Source organism: Microtus oregoni, unplaced genomic scaffold, assembly GCF_018167655.1.
Source record: "Microtus oregoni isolate MIOR12 unplaced genomic scaffold, Mior012 000003F_ref0000135, whole genome shotgun sequence".
Lineage (NCBI taxonomy): Eukaryota > Metazoa > Chordata > Mammalia > Rodentia > Cricetidae > Microtus > Microtus oregoni.
In genome coordinates this window covers 57,589,428-57,606,916 of record NW_024543062.1, presented here as the reverse complement: position 1 = coordinate 57,606,916, position 17,489 = coordinate 57,589,428, and the positions used below count along the sequence as shown (strand labels likewise).

At 46.0% G+C, this 17,489-nt stretch overlaps 1 protein-coding gene across 1 annotated transcript in view; it reads left to right on the top strand.

The window, feature by feature from the left end:
- Tmem163 (transmembrane protein 163) overlaps positions 1–17,489 on the top strand; it is a 184,765-nt gene that overhangs the window by 118,706 nt on the left and 48,570 nt on the right. The window contains exons 3-4 of the mRNA XM_041648202.1: positions 631–674; positions 2,144–2,235. Coding sequence (XP_041504136.1) covers positions 631–674; positions 2,144–2,235 — 136 coding nt within the window. The remainder of the gene's footprint in view (positions 1–630; positions 675–2,143; positions 2,236–17,489) is intronic.

Here is a 17,489-nt window from a genome sequence, read left to right as displayed (position 1 = left end):
GGCATCTACTCCTTTGAAACCTGCGGCTCTCCAAGGAAAGCCCTGGTATCACCAAAGAACTCAAGTGCAGACGTTTTGAAGTCACAGTTTAACATCTTCCAATCAGGTGGCCTTCTGGGGCACGCAATGTGGGGGGAGAGGGCTTTTTAACTGTGCCCACCTGTTGTACCATGACCAGTTAGAGCAGATGAATTCAGAGTAGAAATACAGCCAGGCCTGATCGTGCAGGCCTGTGATCCTAGCAGCTGAGGAAGCTGAGGCAGGAGGATTCAGGTTCAGCTTCACTGAAACCTGAAATTTAGTTCCCAGCTCTCAGCTTTCAGTTTCTGGATTTTCAAAGGCACGGAAGCCATGTGATTGACAGGTGCTTAACTTTGTTTTCCCTGAAGTTGGTCCTTGGATACTTCAGAACAAGGTGGGGGAAGTGTTGTAGGTATAATTTGAAAATAATTTCTTTTTCTTCTTTTTGAATTCTTTGAATTTTTAGACATCGGTTTTTAAATTTTTATTCTCTTGGAGCTTTCCCTTGGTGTTCAAAGGTTGTATGCACTGTGATGACGAACTCACGAATGAAACACATAAACCATGAGGCTGTCAAATCTGACTGAATACTGTTTTCTTTCTTTCTAGCTGTCTCCGTCATGAGGTACAGCGCCTCTGCCTTTGGGTTTGCAGTAAGTAGCCTGAAACGTTCTCACCGTGATTAAGTTCTGCATGGGTTTCCCCGAGCCACGGCTCTCACCGAGTCGTGGAATAGATGGGTGCTTATGCTTAACAGATATGAAATGAGCATGGAAAGCACAAATTTAGGAAAAACAACTGTGCAAATGACAATGCAATAGAATTAAATGGCGTCACGATGGGATCGTTCCCACGTATACATCCGGGGTGCACATGTTCTCTGAAGGATTTGCTTGAGAGGATGTTTTGGGGGAGACTAGCCTCTCTGTGCCCTTCCAAGTTGCATGTAGTCCTGACACTGGGGTGGTGCATATTGCTGGTGTAGGAAGAGACACTGGAAGTTGAAATGGATTGGGGCTGCTCACACTAGAAGTCAGTTTATCTATAGCCCTGCTAAGGGGAGCTGAGCTTTCTGTCTGCCTCCTGGAGGAAATAGGTCATTTCTTCTTAGCCCTTCAAGAGAGGGCCAGCACTAGCACAGAACTGAGACGTGTGATGTCTCAAGCAAGCTCTTTCCCTCCTTGTTGACAGACATGGGGAATCCTGTACCCGGCCGCAGACCCACATCTGCCCCTTGTTCTAAAAGCTTCATGTTTGGAGAGTGTTGCTCTGAGACAAATTCTTTTAAGAGTTTTATAAAGGATTCAAACTGTCTGGAAAGTTACACATGTACACACTGGTACCCAGAATACGAACAACATGTGCACATATCCAGAAATAAATATACAACACATATACAGACAGCGAGATGCATATACAATATATAAACACAATCAGACATATACAACACATACACGGAGAGAAATAGAAATACATAAAGCATAAACACACATCATCCAGAAGTAAATACACAGCATAGATGCACACATCACATGTGTGCACACACACAATATGTATATATATATCCAGACACACATAACATATACACACTTCGAAACTCTTCTCTCTCTCTCCCTTTCTCTCTCTCTCTCTCTCTCTCCCTTGTTCTCTCTAAAGCATAGAGATTTCTATACAATATCAAACTGTTGGTAGACTTCCTGAACCTAGCTAAAACAGTTTCAACGAGAGTCAGAAGTAGAATTTTTTTAACTTACTATTTTTTAAAAATTTCCTATGTATAGGAAAATGCCAATGCCACCTTGCCTGTTGTAGTATAAACAGTTTCACGTATTTCAGAAAACTGTACCTTCCATTCCTGTCTCTTGTCCCATATCTCTATAGTGCCAGGACCCTAAGGATCTGAGAACAGAGTCAATCATGCAAGGGCCACAGCTCTGCTACCAGGGCAGTAATGCCCAGGGCTGCACCACGGAGTTCAAAGTGGCTGCAAGACGCATGTAGAAATATGTAAACTCCAAGACGTTTATTCAAACTCTCTGGGTCACTGTGCAGTTCCCCTGTGTGTTCATGGTTGTGCCTTGCTGACTCTGGAGAGCCACTAATGTCCTGTCTCCTTCTCTAGTTTGACGCCATCCTGGATGTGCTGTCCTCGGCCATCGTCCTCTGGCGTTACAGCAACGCAGCCGCCGTGCACTCTGCTCACAGAGAGTATATGTAAGTGGATTCTTCTTCCAGATGGGAGGAGCCTTAAATGAAAGCCTTGCCCTCAGTCTTTGTCCTGATGTTGAGAAGAGGATGCAAGTTGTCTTTGATATTAGCTAGTGCACTGTCAGTCATGTGACAGGTCTTCCCTGGGATAGTTACAGGGATATGTAGCCTTTATAATTTGCTTAGTTCCCTGATCTGGAGTCTGTAGTGAATAACTTTTTGTCTGTTCTTCTATTCAGTCATTCACCTATTTGTCCATCTGTCTGTTCTTTCAACTGTACATCTGTAGTCCCATACTCTCATCCATCCATCCATCCATCCATCCATCCATTCAGCTAACCACTAACCTATCTTCCCTCTACTCATTTATCTTCCTTCCCTTCCTCCTGTTTTCTTTTCTTCTCTCCTTCCTTCCTCCCCTGCTTCCTTTCTCCCCCTTCTCTCTCCTTGGTGTCTCCATTTTCTTTCAGGGTCTCACAAATACTAGACTAGTCCTTTATTACCAAGACGTATCTTGCAGTCAGATTTGTTGTTGTTTTGTCTGTCATATTTTCTATAATTAATAGCTCAACACAAAAACTATGAATATTAATTTATGATGATGATGATGTTTTTTGCAACAGGATTTCTCTGTGTAGTCCTGGCTGTTCTGGAACTTACTTTGTAGACTAGACTAGCCTCAAACTCACAGAGATCTGCCTGTCTCTGTCTCCCAAGTTCTGGGATTAAAGGCCTGCACCACCACCTCCAACCTTAACAAAGTAAAGTGTTTTCATTTGTTTGTTTTGTTAAGTCTGCAGTGCCTGGTATTCCCAGGTCTCCCATCAAAGTACTAAAGAGCCTGGCACAGCTTGGCTTCTAAGATCAGACAAGATTGGACTCATTCAGGGTGGTATGTCCATTGCTCTTTTATTTTAAAAGACATGGTATAAGGCACACCTATGCATATAAAACATGCACAAACACACATAGAAATTCAGCACCACTTTGAACATCACTACTTGCTAGCTCTGGGACTTCATCATACTTCAGCCCCTCATTTGGTAAAGTAGAAAAAGAAACATTCTTCCTCTATAGAATTTCCATGATGGACACATATGTTCCTACACATACACGCACATAGATACCTGTGTATATGTGTGATTGTGGATACACGTGTTTATATGTGTGTGTGTGTGTGTGTGTGTGTGTGTGTGTGTGTGTCTGTGTGTGTGCCTGTATATCGGGACGTGCAGTATTGCCCCTAGCTTCTGTAGGTTTCAGATGACTGAACATCAATGAACAAATGCTCTTCTGTGTGGTTCTGGGGCGCCAGGGGGGAAGGTGCTGAGTCGGTGCCAACACCAAACCAACAGGCAGAGCTATGTCTTCGGTGTTGGGAATTCAGGCAGTGATATATGGCTAGGTGAGTTGAAATGCAGAAACTCCTGAAAGTTGACAGCATCCAGATTCATTAATGAGAGCAAGAAAGCAGGGAGTTGGAGGGATGGCTCAGTTGCTAAAATCACACACTAGCCTGGCAGTGGCCCTGAACCCATATTAGGTGGCTTACAACCCATGAAACTCCAGCTTCAGGGGATCCAATACACCCTTCTGGCCTCCATCGTGACCTGCATTCATGTACATAAACACCCACACAGACATAGTCAAAAATAATTTTAAAATATCAACATATACCAAGCGGTGGTGGAGCACGCCTTTAATCCTACCACTTGGGAGACAGAGGCAGGAGGATCTCTGTGAGTTTGAGCCCAGCCTGGTCTACAGAGTGAGTTCAAAACAACCAAGGTTCTTACACAGAGAAACCCTGCCCCAAAAAACCAAATAAATAAAATAATAGAATACATCCCTTAAAAAAAGATTGAAAAGAGAAAACAAAAATCCGCAAACCCAAGCTTTTCTGCACGCATGCACCATTTGCTTCAATGGGCATCAAGCAAATGTGAAGTATCAGATTTGTGACATCAAAGACTATTACCATTGGGATCAAGGTAATCTTGAAAATAAGTTCATCTTTTGGTAAAAAATACCTTAAGAAAAACGGATAGTAGAAATTTTAATTTTATAAAATTTCAAATGATGATTCTATAATCTGAGAGGCACTAGTGTCCCCACCCAATTTATTAAGAAGGGGTTTGAGGGCTTCAATAAAACTGCCATGAAGAAGTCTTGAGAGCTTCGCTGTCCCTGGTCAAGAGCTAGGCACCATTTAGAGTAACATGCAACCCTGTTCTGCAGCTGTGTTGCCCAGTTTGCCTTTGCTGCCCTGCGTTAACCTGATATGGAGATGAAGTGTAAGGGTAAAATACACCCCAGACTCCGGAGAGTAAGAAGAATGTCTACAGTTTATTAATAAAAAAAAAACCAAAACACTGTGAGCTAGAGAGATGGCCGTGAGTGATGTGCTCTCCAAGTAAGCATGGAGCCCTGACACACACACATACACATGCACACGTGCACACACACACATGCGCGCGCACACGCACACTCTGGATGTGATGGTGCATTTGTCACGGGAACTGATGAGGAATGTCCTTGGGGCTGACTGGCCAGTCTGCCTAGCCTAGTCAGTCAGTTCCAGGTCGGTGAGAGACCCTGCCTCAAAAGACAGCGGAGATGGTGCCTGAGGAATGAAACCCACACATATTCATACATTTGTGTGTGTACCCTTACAAATGTGCACACACACATGCACAGAAATTTGATTGTGTGCTGATATCAGGATATTTTATTCATAGTTGGCTAAACTATTAAATTATTTCTTGTACTGTGTTCCTTTGGAAATTCAGAATTTTATATGGGCCTGGAATTGAATTCGGTCTAGGACTAGAAAGAGAAAGTGTTGTGCTCACTTTCCCTCCAAGTCAGAGCTAATAATTCCAGGTTTGAGCTATGTCTCCAAAAGAAGCTGAGTTCTGGTTTCTAATTTGATTTTTTTTATCTTATTTTTTTTCTGTTAAAAATGCTCTTTGTAAATACTTAGTCACAAAGCTAGAAATTACCGTGACTTTTCTGAGGCCTCAGAATCTCCATGAACACTCACCAGGCGGCCTGCAGGTTTCCCCAGGCCAAGCTTCGTAAGAACTGTCTTTGCTTTTACTGTTTTCAACTTTATTTTGTGTGTGTATGTATGTGTGTTCATGTGTGTGTGTATGTGTGTGTGTGTGTTTATGTATGTAAAGGGCAGAGGTCAACCTCAGGTTATTCCTCAGGTGAGACTCCTTATTTTTTGAGACAGAGTCTCCCTTTCTTAAATTATAAAAACCTTCATTTCTTTTTTGAGATTATAATATAGTTATGTTAGTTCCTCCCCTACCTTTCTTCCCTCCAAATCCTCTGAGAGCTCACTCATATGCTAAATTAGCTGACTAGTTAGCCTCGGGGATTTACCTGGCTCCATCTCCCTGGTGCTGGGATTACATACAGGGGCAGCATATTTGGCTTTCTGAAGGAGGATTCTGGGGATGGAAATCAGGTTCTTACATGTGTGTGTGGCTAGCATTTTCCCAACTGAGCCATCTTACCAGCCCTGGTTTCACTGTTTTTAAAGATCCCCAGATAGATGCACTAAAAACTGCGTCTGGATAACAAAAATGTGGACGACGTACACAATGGAGTATTCCTGAGTGGTAAAAAACAAGGACATCATGAAATTTGCAAGCAAATGGGTGGGACTAGAAAAAAAATCATTCTGAGTGAGTTAACCCAGACCCAGAAAGACAAACATGGTATGTACTCACTCCTAAGTGGATACTAGATGTAAAACAAAGGATAATCAGACTACAGTTCACAGCTCCAGAGAAGTTAGGTAAAAAGGAGGACCCTAAGAGGGACATACATGGAGGACCCTAGGAAGAGGAAATAGTTAGGCTCTCCCAGGTAAACTGGGAGGGAGGGGTAGAAGGGATGAGATGGGGATGGGAACATGAGGGATTGAGATTGCTTAGTGGGGGAAGGGACAGAGAGGGAGAGCAATGAAAGAGATATCTTGATAAAGGGAGCCATTAGGGGGTTAGGGAGAAACCTGGTGCCAGGGAAATTCCCAGGAATCCACAAAGATGACACCAGCTAAGACTCCTAGCAATAGTGGAGAAGGTGCCTGAACTGGTCTTCCCTTATAATCAGATTAGTGACTACCCTGATTGTCATCATAGAACCTACATCCAAAATGCAGTGATTCACAGCCAAGCACTGGGCTGAGTTCCTGCTCTTCAGTTGGAGAGAGGGAGGAGGGATTATATGAACAAGAGGGAGTCAAGATCATGATGGGGAAAACCACAGAGACAGCTGACCCAAGCTAGTGGGAGCTCATGGACTCTGGACTGTCAGCTGGAGAAACTGCATGGGACCGAACTAGGCCCTCTGAATGTGGGTGACAGTTATGTGGCTTGATCTGTTTGGGGGGTTCTGGCAGTGGGCCAGAAATGATCCAGGGTGCATGAACTGACTTTTTGTAGCCCATTTCCTATGATGGGATACCTTGCTCAGCCTTGATGCAGGGGTGGTGGGCTTGGTCCTGCCTCACCTTGGTATGTCAGACTTTGTTGACTCCCCAAGGGAGGCCTTACCTGCTCTGAGGAGTGGATGGGGGAGTAGTATGGGGGTAGGGGAGTGGGAGAAGGGAAAAAAGGGGGAACTGGGGTTGGTATGTAAAATGAAGAACAATTTAAAAATAAAAAAAATTAGTGCATTAAAAAAAATGTCTGTTACCCACAATGCAATGGTAAAGGCCTGCCCTGAGAATCTTTGGGTGGTTGCTCATTGGATAATGATCAGGAGCTCACTTGGAGATTCCTAATTTAAGGATTAAGTGATACTCATAATCCCCCATATCACCAGCTTTCGTTAACATTTTAATCTCTGGTTAAAAATTCATGAGATCACAGCCGGCTGGGAATATATCTGCATATTAATGCGCATAAACAAGCATTGAGGAATAGAGTTAGGAAAACCATCGGCTTCCAGTTAGTTTCTAGAGAGTAATGTCAGAGAGGCTGAGTTCTAGCCACTGGCTTTTCTAAGAAGCCCAGTTCTCTTACTTTTCTGATTGGAAATCACAGCCTCAGTGTGAACCTTGTGTTTGAAATTGCCGGTGTTGAAGGTAAATACCCGCTAGTCCTTGGCCACGTGGAAACCGAGGGCATGATGCTTCTGCCTCTCCACAGTTTGCTGTCTCCGTAGTTTCCTTTTGCTGAATTAAAAAACAAAACAACAACAACAACAACAAAAACCTTACTAAGCTCATATAGCTTAAAAATTGATTTACTTTCTTTGGTGCATATGTTCATGCATGTGCAAGTGTGCATGCGTGTGCTTGCCTGTGTGTGAAATCCAGAGGATGACTTTGGATATTGTTCCTTGGGTGCCATTCACTTTGTTAGTCAGGGAACCTCATTGGCCTGGAGCTCACCAAGTAGAATCACCTGACTGAGCACTGAGCCCCAGGGATCTGCCTGTTTCTACCTCCTGTTCCTGGGATTGCAAGTATGAGCCACTGCATCTCATATTTTTTTAAAAGCATTCTGCAAATTGAACTCTTGTCCTCATGCTCCTGTAACACACATTTTACCCAATGAGCCATCCTCCCAGCCCTCAAACGGACCCCTTCTATGTGTGCATAGCTCATGGTCGTAGACGTATTCATGTCCTTGTGAATCAGCCTTGCCATCCTGCATAACTGCACTGATCTTAGCCCAAAGGGCAAGAACTCCCCTCACAGGAGAGAGAGCCTATACCCATGGACTGTTCCCATTTCTTCTCCTTCAGGCCCCGTCAACACCACGTTACCTTCTGTTTTCATGCCTCCGATTTCATTATATAACTCATAAAGGCAGCTCTACCATATGGTGTGAGCTTTCCTGGGGAGGAGAACAAATGTCTGTCCACTCTAGATATGGTGTGAACCAATGAAAGTAATTGGGGTTTCTTACAGGATCATGGCCAACTTGTAGATGACTAAGCCATGGTGATGAAGACTATCAACTTGGAAAGCTCTTGAATCACCAGAGTGAAGGTGTCTGTGAGAGAACTGGTCTAGTTAGCTGAGATGGGACGGCCCACCCTAAATGTTGGTAGCAGCATCCCATAGTCTGGACTGCAGGCTGCGCTCCAGTGTCCAGGGCTCTCTGCTTCTGTGGGGTGGACACACGTCACCAACTGCCTTCATTACAGAGCACTAATGACTCTGTTAGTGCAGACTTCCTTCCTGCACAGAACCAAAGGTCCTGAGAGTTCAAGAGGACGACATGTCATGCCTGTGTGTGTCATGTGTGTGCCTGGTACTCTCGGAGGTCAGAGGAAAGGAAAGCATCAGAGTTCAAGGTGGTTGTGATCTGCCATGTGTATGCTAGGACTCAAACCCGGGTCCTCTGGAAGAGCATTCAAGGGCCATGTGACTCTCAGAGGACTGTGTTCTACAACACGCAGTTCTCATCACTAGGCTCTCCAGGCTTATCCGTCTTGTAGAGTGTGACACCGTTTCCTTGTCTTCACAGGATGAGTAATATTCCATGTGGTGTATCGGCCCCACACCCACCCATCCATGGACATTTCCACTGTTTCTGCACCTTTGTGGTCAGGCCCCAGTCTGCTGTATAACAGTGTGCCTCTCTCTCAGAACCAGTTTTCGGTTCTTCTAGACCTACACCAACTGGGATTGAAGGGCCATCCTTTTAAACTTTTTCCCCCTCTGAGGAAACTACATACTATTTCCCAAAGCGCTATCCTAAAATCCTGCCAATTAGTTTTTTTTTTTTTTGAAAAAACTTCAAATTGAGTTGGTTAATTTAAAACTGGATATATTTTAACCATTTTAAATTGTGTGTGTGTGTGTGTGCTCCTGTATTGAGAAACAGCGCATGAATGAGTACGATGCCTGCAAAAGTTAGGAGCATGTTGGAGCCCTTAGACCTGGGGACACGGGCAGATGTATGAGGAGTTCAGTGTGGGTGCTGGGGGGCAGACCCTGCAGGAACGGTGTGAGCACTAACCGCTGAGCCACCTCTGCAGCCCCCATCAGTCTCCTTTGGAAGAAGGAGAGTGTGTCAGGCAGAGTTCTCCAGAGGAGCAGCAGTGAACGGACGGACATGTGTGACACACAGTGTTCCCTGGGTTAGCTTCCATGGCATGAGCTGGGTAGTCCACCACTGGCCGGCCACCTGCCTGCTAGAGGGCTGAGCACTGCAGCTGCCTGGTCTGTGGATGCCCAGGGCAATGACACCATTTTTATGAAGATATCCCTTACACTCAGAAAGATGGGAACGTTTGCTGGACCTCATAGCCAAGTTAATAGTACACTTTGAGGTCACTTAGGACTCGGCCTGATAGCCTGCTGTCTACTTAGTCTGTTTAACTTGCCATAAAGGGAACAACGTAATAGCCAACCTCACTTCCCTTGAATTTCCCATGTTATCAGCTTTTACTGCCTAAGATAATTTATAGCTTTAATCTCAAATTATGTACTCTTCCATGCTCCTAACTCAAAGCACTCTCTGTATGTGTGTGTGTGTGTGTGTGTGTGTGTGTGTGTGTGTGTGTGTGTGTTATGGTGTTCATTTGCTGAGAACAACCAACAGGTTGGAAAAATCTTGTACAACAAATACCTGACATAAATATTGAAAATACCATGGCTATAACTGGCAGCTCATTTTGAAGTACTGGTATCTACTGGGTGCTTTGGGGTCAGCTGTAGTCAGAGGCAGTGACTTAATCCTTTGTAAAGTCCTGTTAAAGGTGCTGGAGTACAAAGAGCACCAGAGGCTCCACCAGAGGACCAAGGTTTGATTCCCAGCACCCATACGGCAGATCATAACTGTCTGTAACTCCAGTTCCAGGGCTCTGACTCCCTCGTCTGATCTCCAAGGGCACCAGGCACGTACACAGTGCATATATACACATACAAGCAAAACACTCCCTTGTAAACATAAAGAAATAAATATTCCAACAACAACAAAGTTCTTTTAAAGATTTCTATGAAATCTGCCTCCTTCCTTCTCCATGTGATTCTTTCTGTGTTGCTCAGTAACCACAGAGCAAAGACCTTTGTCAGGGACACAGGCAATAGGGACAGCTCAGACATACACACGAGAGACGGAATATAAACAAGCCAGAAACCACAAACTATAGACTGAAGCCACAAGAGAGAAATGGAGAATTAAGACTTTGGCTCACTCTTGGTCAAATCCATTCAGGGGTGTGCTGAGCTTTCTTCCTGTAATGCAACACTGATCATTTTGGTGGCCCCGAGTATCTTTACTGCCTTTCACCAATGCACCCCAGTCAGCCCAGTCTGGTGCGAAAAGCCCAGAAAATTTTTAATTGCTGATCTTCAGTCCATACTTGCAAACTAAAGAAGCTGAGTCTGATGTCAGCTGAGGAGGGTGGTGGTGGTAGCAGCAGACCGTGGAGAGATGCACTCAGCTGCAGGAAGTGAAGCCAGGCGAGGTGAAGCCAGGCAGTATGCTGTCCTTTCCTGGGCCTTTGACTCCCTGGGCTGGAGGTGCTAAGAGCCTGCTACTCTGGGAGAGGGGGCTCCCACTCAGTTAATCCCCACTAGAAATGCCCTCACAGACCTGCCCAGGGGTGTGTCTCTTATTTGATTCAAGATCCTCAATTTACCCTCACAGGAGATCACGAGTTTCACCTAGATTGAGGTTTTCAGTGTGTGCTAGGAGAGAAGGCAGAGTCAGGGAGTTGAGTCTGTTTGCAAAAGTCTTCAGATTCGTTAGTGTATGTCCCAGTTTCATTTCTGCGGCTGTGATGAAATACCTTAACAAAAGGCAGCTGGGGGAGGCTACCATCTTTTGTGTCAGAGATGTCACAGTGGGAGGGGCTTGACCCAGCTGGCCACATCATACCCACAGCCAAGAGCAGAGGGACGTGAACACACACATTCAGGTGCTCATCCCCCGGAAGTGAAGTTACAGACAGTTGTGAGCGGCCATGTGAGTGCTGGGAATAGAACCTGGGTCCTCTGCCAAGAACAGTAAGCACACGTAATTCCCGAGACGTCTCTTCATACCTCCCCGTCTTCTCTTCTCTTTGACAGTGGAGGTCCCCTCCTTCACTGTGTTTTTGGGACTTCCCACATCATTTAACAATCAAGACAGTCCCTCACAGACATGCCCATACCGCAACCTGATCTGGGCAGTTCCTCACCTGACACTTCCTTTCCAGGCGACTCTAAGTTGTTTCAAGTTGACAGAATGAGTTGTCCAAATATCTAAATTGGTCTAGAAGGTGTGAAAGGGCGATGAACAGTAAGACAGGCTAGAAGTCTTGATCGTCTGGGCAGTTGTTGGTGTGAGATGCTAAGGACCGGGTTCTCTAGGTGTTTCGTCGGTTGGTACAGATTTAGACTGATGATTGAGGCTGAGATCAATAGACAGGGATTTGCATCTGACCAGGTGTTGGCTGGATGCTCTGTCTGGGATTGAAGTTAAAAAGAGATTGGGGAGGAGATGCAGACAGCCAATCAGGTATTAGTGCCATCAATAACGGAAGGAGAGGGTCCAAGAAGTCAGAGAGTGATGAAGAGAGGCGGGTACGAGGCTGGGAGGATGGCTCTGCTGAGAAAGTGCCACCATGTGAATGGGTTCAGAGCCCGCACCCATGTCAAAACCCACATGTGGTCTCACGCATCTGCAACTGTAGAGCTGCTGGTAGGCAGAGGCAGATGGGTGTTCACAGCTCTCTGGGAAGCCGTCTGGCCAATGGATGAAAGAGAGGATGGTGAGCTGGGCTGGGAGCCAGGGCATGGCAATGAAGTTGCTCAGAAGAACCACACACTTACTTGTCCACTCGCATGGTAATCCCCAGTGTCAGTGAGTAGGGAGAGCACGGTGTGAAAGGGACGTGGTCTCTTCTAGATTGTTTTATATATGGATTTTACATTTATATGCTCTTGTTCAGACATATTTAGGGACACAAAGGGGATGGGTAGCAGATGACCAGATCTCCAGGAGAGGGGCTGGGGACAAGTGAAGGAGGAAGATTTTTACTTCCTTCCAGGCATGTCCAACCCACATGGGGGGGGCAGTTCAAGATATTGTGGCCCACCACAATATCACAAACTTAGCTGAAATAGTATGAGAATTTTGTGTGATTTTTTTCAGTTACTATTCAATGGGGCAGTTCTTGAGTGATCAATTTTGTAAACTTATTTTTATTTATTATTGGTGTATGATGGCGGGGTCATGCATGTACCATGGCATATATGTGGGTGTCAGAGGACGACTCTGTGGAGTTGGTCCTTTCCTTCCACCTTTATGTGGTTACTGTCTTAGTTAAGGTTTTTATACTGTGATAAAACACCACCAAAAGCAACATGAGGAAGAAAAGGGTTTATTTCACCTTACAGTTTGTAGACCATTTGTCATTCAGTGAAGTCAAGGCAGGAACTTAAGGCAAGAACTAGAAATAGGAGCTGTTGCAGAGGTCATGAGTCATCTTTCCTCCCTTCCTCCCTCTCTCTCTTTCTTCTTTCCTTCCCTTCCTTTTTCCTTCCCTCCCTCCCTCCCTCCCTCCCTCCCTTCCTTCCTTCCTCTCTTCTTCCCTCCCCTTCCTTTTTACCTTCCCCTCCCTCCTTCTTTCCTTCCCTCCTCCCTCCCTTCTCTTCCCTCCTTCTTTCCTTCCCTCCTCCCTCCCTCCCTTCCTCTCTCCTTCCCTCCCTCCCTCCTTCCTTCCTTCCTTCCTTCCTTCCTTCCTTCCTTCCTTTTTTTCTAACATGAGCCAGTCCCCTTTCAGTTTTCAGCCAAGACATTAAGATTCAACCACAGCTGAATTCTTCCTGGCTGGAGCTGGCAGGTGTTTATGCTCAGGCATGCGTTGCCCTGAAGCTGACTCCTCTTCAGTGGTACTTATGTCACGCTAATGTCTGAGTTACTTGTAGGAAATGCCATTGCTGAGAAGCACATAGACTGCCAGCCTCATGCTAAGGCCTGCAACGCTGTCCCTCCACATGTTGATATACTTGAACATGTTGATGTACTTGTTCCATGCTTGATGATATCTTTCTGAAAGGCTCCCATGATGCCACTGGACTGAAATCCTGCATCAATATCAAGCTTGGAAGCTCTCCAAGTTTAGCCTCCACGAGCTTGTCTCTCAGTGACACGATCGACACCATTTTGCAGTCCCAGTGTCTGCAGAACCCAGCTAGGCCCAGCCTGTTTTCTTATGGCTCCTATAACCACCAGCCCAGAGGAGGGACCACCCACAGTAATCTGGGCTCTCTTCTCCCACATCAGTTATCAATAAAACAAACAAACAAAAACGCCCCCAGGCCAGTTTGTCGTGGTCATATTCTCAACTGAGGGTCCCTCTCCCCAAATGATTATGATTTGTGCCAAGTTGGCATGAAACTAACTAGCACCTCTGAGTTCTGGGGATTAAATTCAGGATTTCAGACTTGCAAAAAAGTGCTTTCACCCCCTGAGCCATCTCACTGGCCCCTAAGAAAATAGTTTTTCACCCAGAGTGGCCCTGAGAAGCCTTAGCTATCAATTTGACATCTAGAGTCATCAGAGAGGAGGAGCATCAACGGAGGAATTGCCTAGGTCAGGTTGGTCTGCGGGTGTATCCGTGGGAGACTGTCTTTATTGTTAATTGATGTTGGAGGACCCATCTCACTGCTGGTAGCACCACCCATCAGGTAGGGAGTCCTGCTAGGACCTGTATAAAAAAGCTACGTAAGCATGAACAAGTAAGCAAGCCAGACAATGAGCTAGCGACGAGGTTTCCTCCACAATTCCTGCCTTGAGTTCGTGCCCTGACATCCCTCAGGAACGGACTGTGACCTGGAAATGTAAGTCAAATAAACCCCTTTCTTCCCATGATACTTTTGGCCAGAGAGTTTTGTCACAGTAACAGAAAGGAAACTAGAACAGGACCCTTGCAAGTTTAGACCACTGCTAACCAGTAGACTCTTCTATAATAGGCGAAGAGGCAAGAGGCTAGGAGTAGAGTCAGCCTTAGAGCAGTTGCTAAATATGCCTTATGCCCTGGGAACCCCAGCCTCAAAAACAAACAAGCAATATCAAAGTGCAAGAGATTTGCAGACAAGAGAAGAGAATCAAGAGAAGCAGGAGGTACTGATTACAGAGGATTGGGGGTGGGGCGGGCGTATACTACATGAGACTTGGCAAGGCTGAACCACACTGGGAATTTCATGCCTGTCTTAGCCATTCTCAGCCCCGTGCACCTTGTAAGGCCACAGGAAGGACAGCTTCCTGCTGCTGTCAGCTGCCAGGGCCGCTGGGATGCTTGCCACAGAAGGTACAGCCTGGTGCTCTTTGGGAAGCCTCTGACATTTTACATATGAGAGCTGCACAGGTGGAGCCCCACCCAGGCTCCCCAGGCCCAGCTGTCTCCCCGGGCCAGCTCCTTCAGAGTGAGAGGTGGCAGCAGATGGGGGGCATTGCTCACTTCTACAGGCTTTCCTTCCTCAACTGAGTCAGCAACACAGCCCAAAGACGCTGCTCTCCAGTTCCAAATGTGTGTGTGGCTAGCAGGATGCTCAGCGGTGTGTCAGAGCGTGCATGGATCTGAGTGTTCTGAAACGGGTGTTCTTAGAGGCCTGGAGATGCACCGTGCGGGTTCCAAGTGAAATAAACAGGGTACACCGGTTCACACCCGGGGAAACAATGCTGCTCTCTTTTTCAATTTGCTGAGCAAATGGCTTGGCGTGAGAACTCCGGGTTAACAGAATGGCTCCAATGGCACCTGCCCTTTCGATGCCTGGCATCAGCTAGCCTGTGTGTGAAGTTTGGGAACAACGCCAAAATCTAAAAAAGAAAAGTAGCTGATGCCAGGCTGGTGAGATGGCCCAGCAGGTAGAGGTGCTTGCCGCCAATCCTGCTGGCCCGAGTTCAAGCCCGGGGACCCATGCGGTAGAAGGAGGAGACTGACTTCTGAAGGTTGTTCGCTGACTGCCACACGAGTGCTGTGGCATATGCCGCTCGCCTAAAATAAGTAGGTAAGTAACGGATTCTCCAGAGAGGTGAGAGATCGGTGGGTCACTTCTGGCCCCGGAGCCTCTCATCTTCCCCAGCTTCTTGCGGGGTGCTTGGCCTGGCCCTAAATCTGACTGGCTAGGGGAGGACTCTCCGTTCTCTAGTGCCCTTCACATTACAGCCACCCTGAATATGTTTTGTCAACAGCAGGAGCCGCTCTAGAAGAGAGGAAGGGATGATTTCCCAGGGACCCTCAGTGTCTGGGATGTGAGGCAGGAGGAGTCTTTTGGGATAGTCTGAGCTAACTTGACTTGAAGAGAGGGTCCTGTCTTCCTGAAGGAAGAAGGGGATGGCCTCTATTGTCAAAAGCCTTTCAGAGTCAAAGGAAAACCTTGCCAGGACAGGCATGAGGCTTAAGCATGTGTTGGTGAGTGCTCTTTGTGTGTGTGTGTGTGTGTGTGTGTGTGTGTGTGTGTGTGTGTTAGAGAAAAGGGTATGTAGTCTTGCTTTCCAATAGCACTGAAATGTCATCCCCCAAAATATGTATGAAATAAGACATGGTAGTGTTGTCTACAATCCCATCCCAGCACTCAGGGGGTGGAGGCAGGGAGATTAGAAGCTTGAGCTATCCTTGACTGTGCAGTGAGTTCGAGGGCAGCTTTGGCTATAATAGACTCTGTCTCAATGACAAACAACCAAACAAAACCAAGTTTGGGGAGAAAGTTTCTCAAGCTTTAAATGAAGAGTATAAGCCTCCCCCTCCCCTTTCTGTGACTCTCTTGGGGGTGATTGAACAGCCAGAGCTGATGTGTTTCTCTCCTCCTAGTTTTGTTTGTTTGTTCTTTTAGAGAGGTTTGGGGCTTGGATGATAGCCTCTCTCAACATTTACTCTTCAGCTTCTTCAACCAAGAAACACATTTGCTCCTTTTATTTTTACTTTTTGAGATAGGCTGATGTAGCCAAGGCTGGCCCCAAACTCACTATGTAGTCAAGGTTGGCCTTGAACTCCTGATCCTCCTGTCTTCACTTCCCAAGGTCTGGAATTACAAATATGTACTACAATGTCCAGTTTATGCATTGGTAGGAATTGAACCCATAAACTCATTCCATTACTTTTTTATTGCTGTGATGAAACACATGACCAAAGCAATATAAAGGAAACAGTTTAGCTGGGATTATGATTTTAGAAGGTTAGACTTTATGACGGCAAAGTGGCAGGTGGCTGGAGCAGTAGCTGAGAGATCACGTCTTATCCACAAGCAGGAGGCAGAGAGTGCAATGGGCATGGCACTTGGCTTTTGAAACCTCCAAGCCCATCCCGAGAGACAAAGGCCACACCTACTAATCCTTCCCAAACAGTTCCACCAACTGGGCCCATACATTTAAGTACATAAGTCTATGGTGGTCATTCTCATTCAAACCACCACCTCCATACATGCTAGGCAAACACTATCAACGGAACCTTAGCCCCGAGAGGTTCTTTTTCTATCAGTAGACTCTTGTGTACTCAACTCCAACTTGACTGTCTGTCTGTGCCAAGCACTTTATAAAAACATTTGGAGGGAATGAGAGCAGCAAGCTCCATTCCCATGGACCCAAAAGGAGAAGGTAGCCAGTGTGGCAACATATGCAGGGGTAAGGAGAGCTGGGAAATAGCACTCTCAGGTGTGTTGTAAGGAGAGTCAACCTCGAAATAATCACACAGAAACTATATTATTTAAAACACTGCTTGGCCCGTTAGCTTTAGCTTCTTATTGGCTAACTCTTACATATTAATTTAGCCCATTTCTATTAATCTGTGTATTGCCACAAGGCTGTGGCTTACTGGGTAAAATTCTGGCATCTGTCTCCGGCAGGGCTCCATGGCTTCTCCTGACTCCACCTTCTTTTCCCCAGCATTCAGTTTAGTTTTCCCCGCCTAGCTCTGTTCTACCCTATGAGGCCAAGTCAGTTTCTTGATTCATTAACCAATAAAAGCAACACATAGACAGAAGGACCTCCCACCCCACAGGTGGGTTGTGGGGAGGGTGTCTTTGAAGCTGGGGGTCAAGGGCATCCACTTCTTAGAGACTTAAGCTATACTGAGGTTGACTACAAGAAGCCTGTGTGGATATTTGGCATTCCTAGACAGAGTTGGCCATGGGGCACTTAAGGAGGAACCCGCTGACTGCATTTGAGAGTCAGAAAAATGAGTTGCCGAGGCTTGACCTAAGGAGTAAGGGGCCTCACAGCTGGGGCCTCATGAGCCTCTGGAGGAAACTGTGATTATAAGAGAACTGGGAAGCCATGGGCGAGTTATTAAGCCTCGGG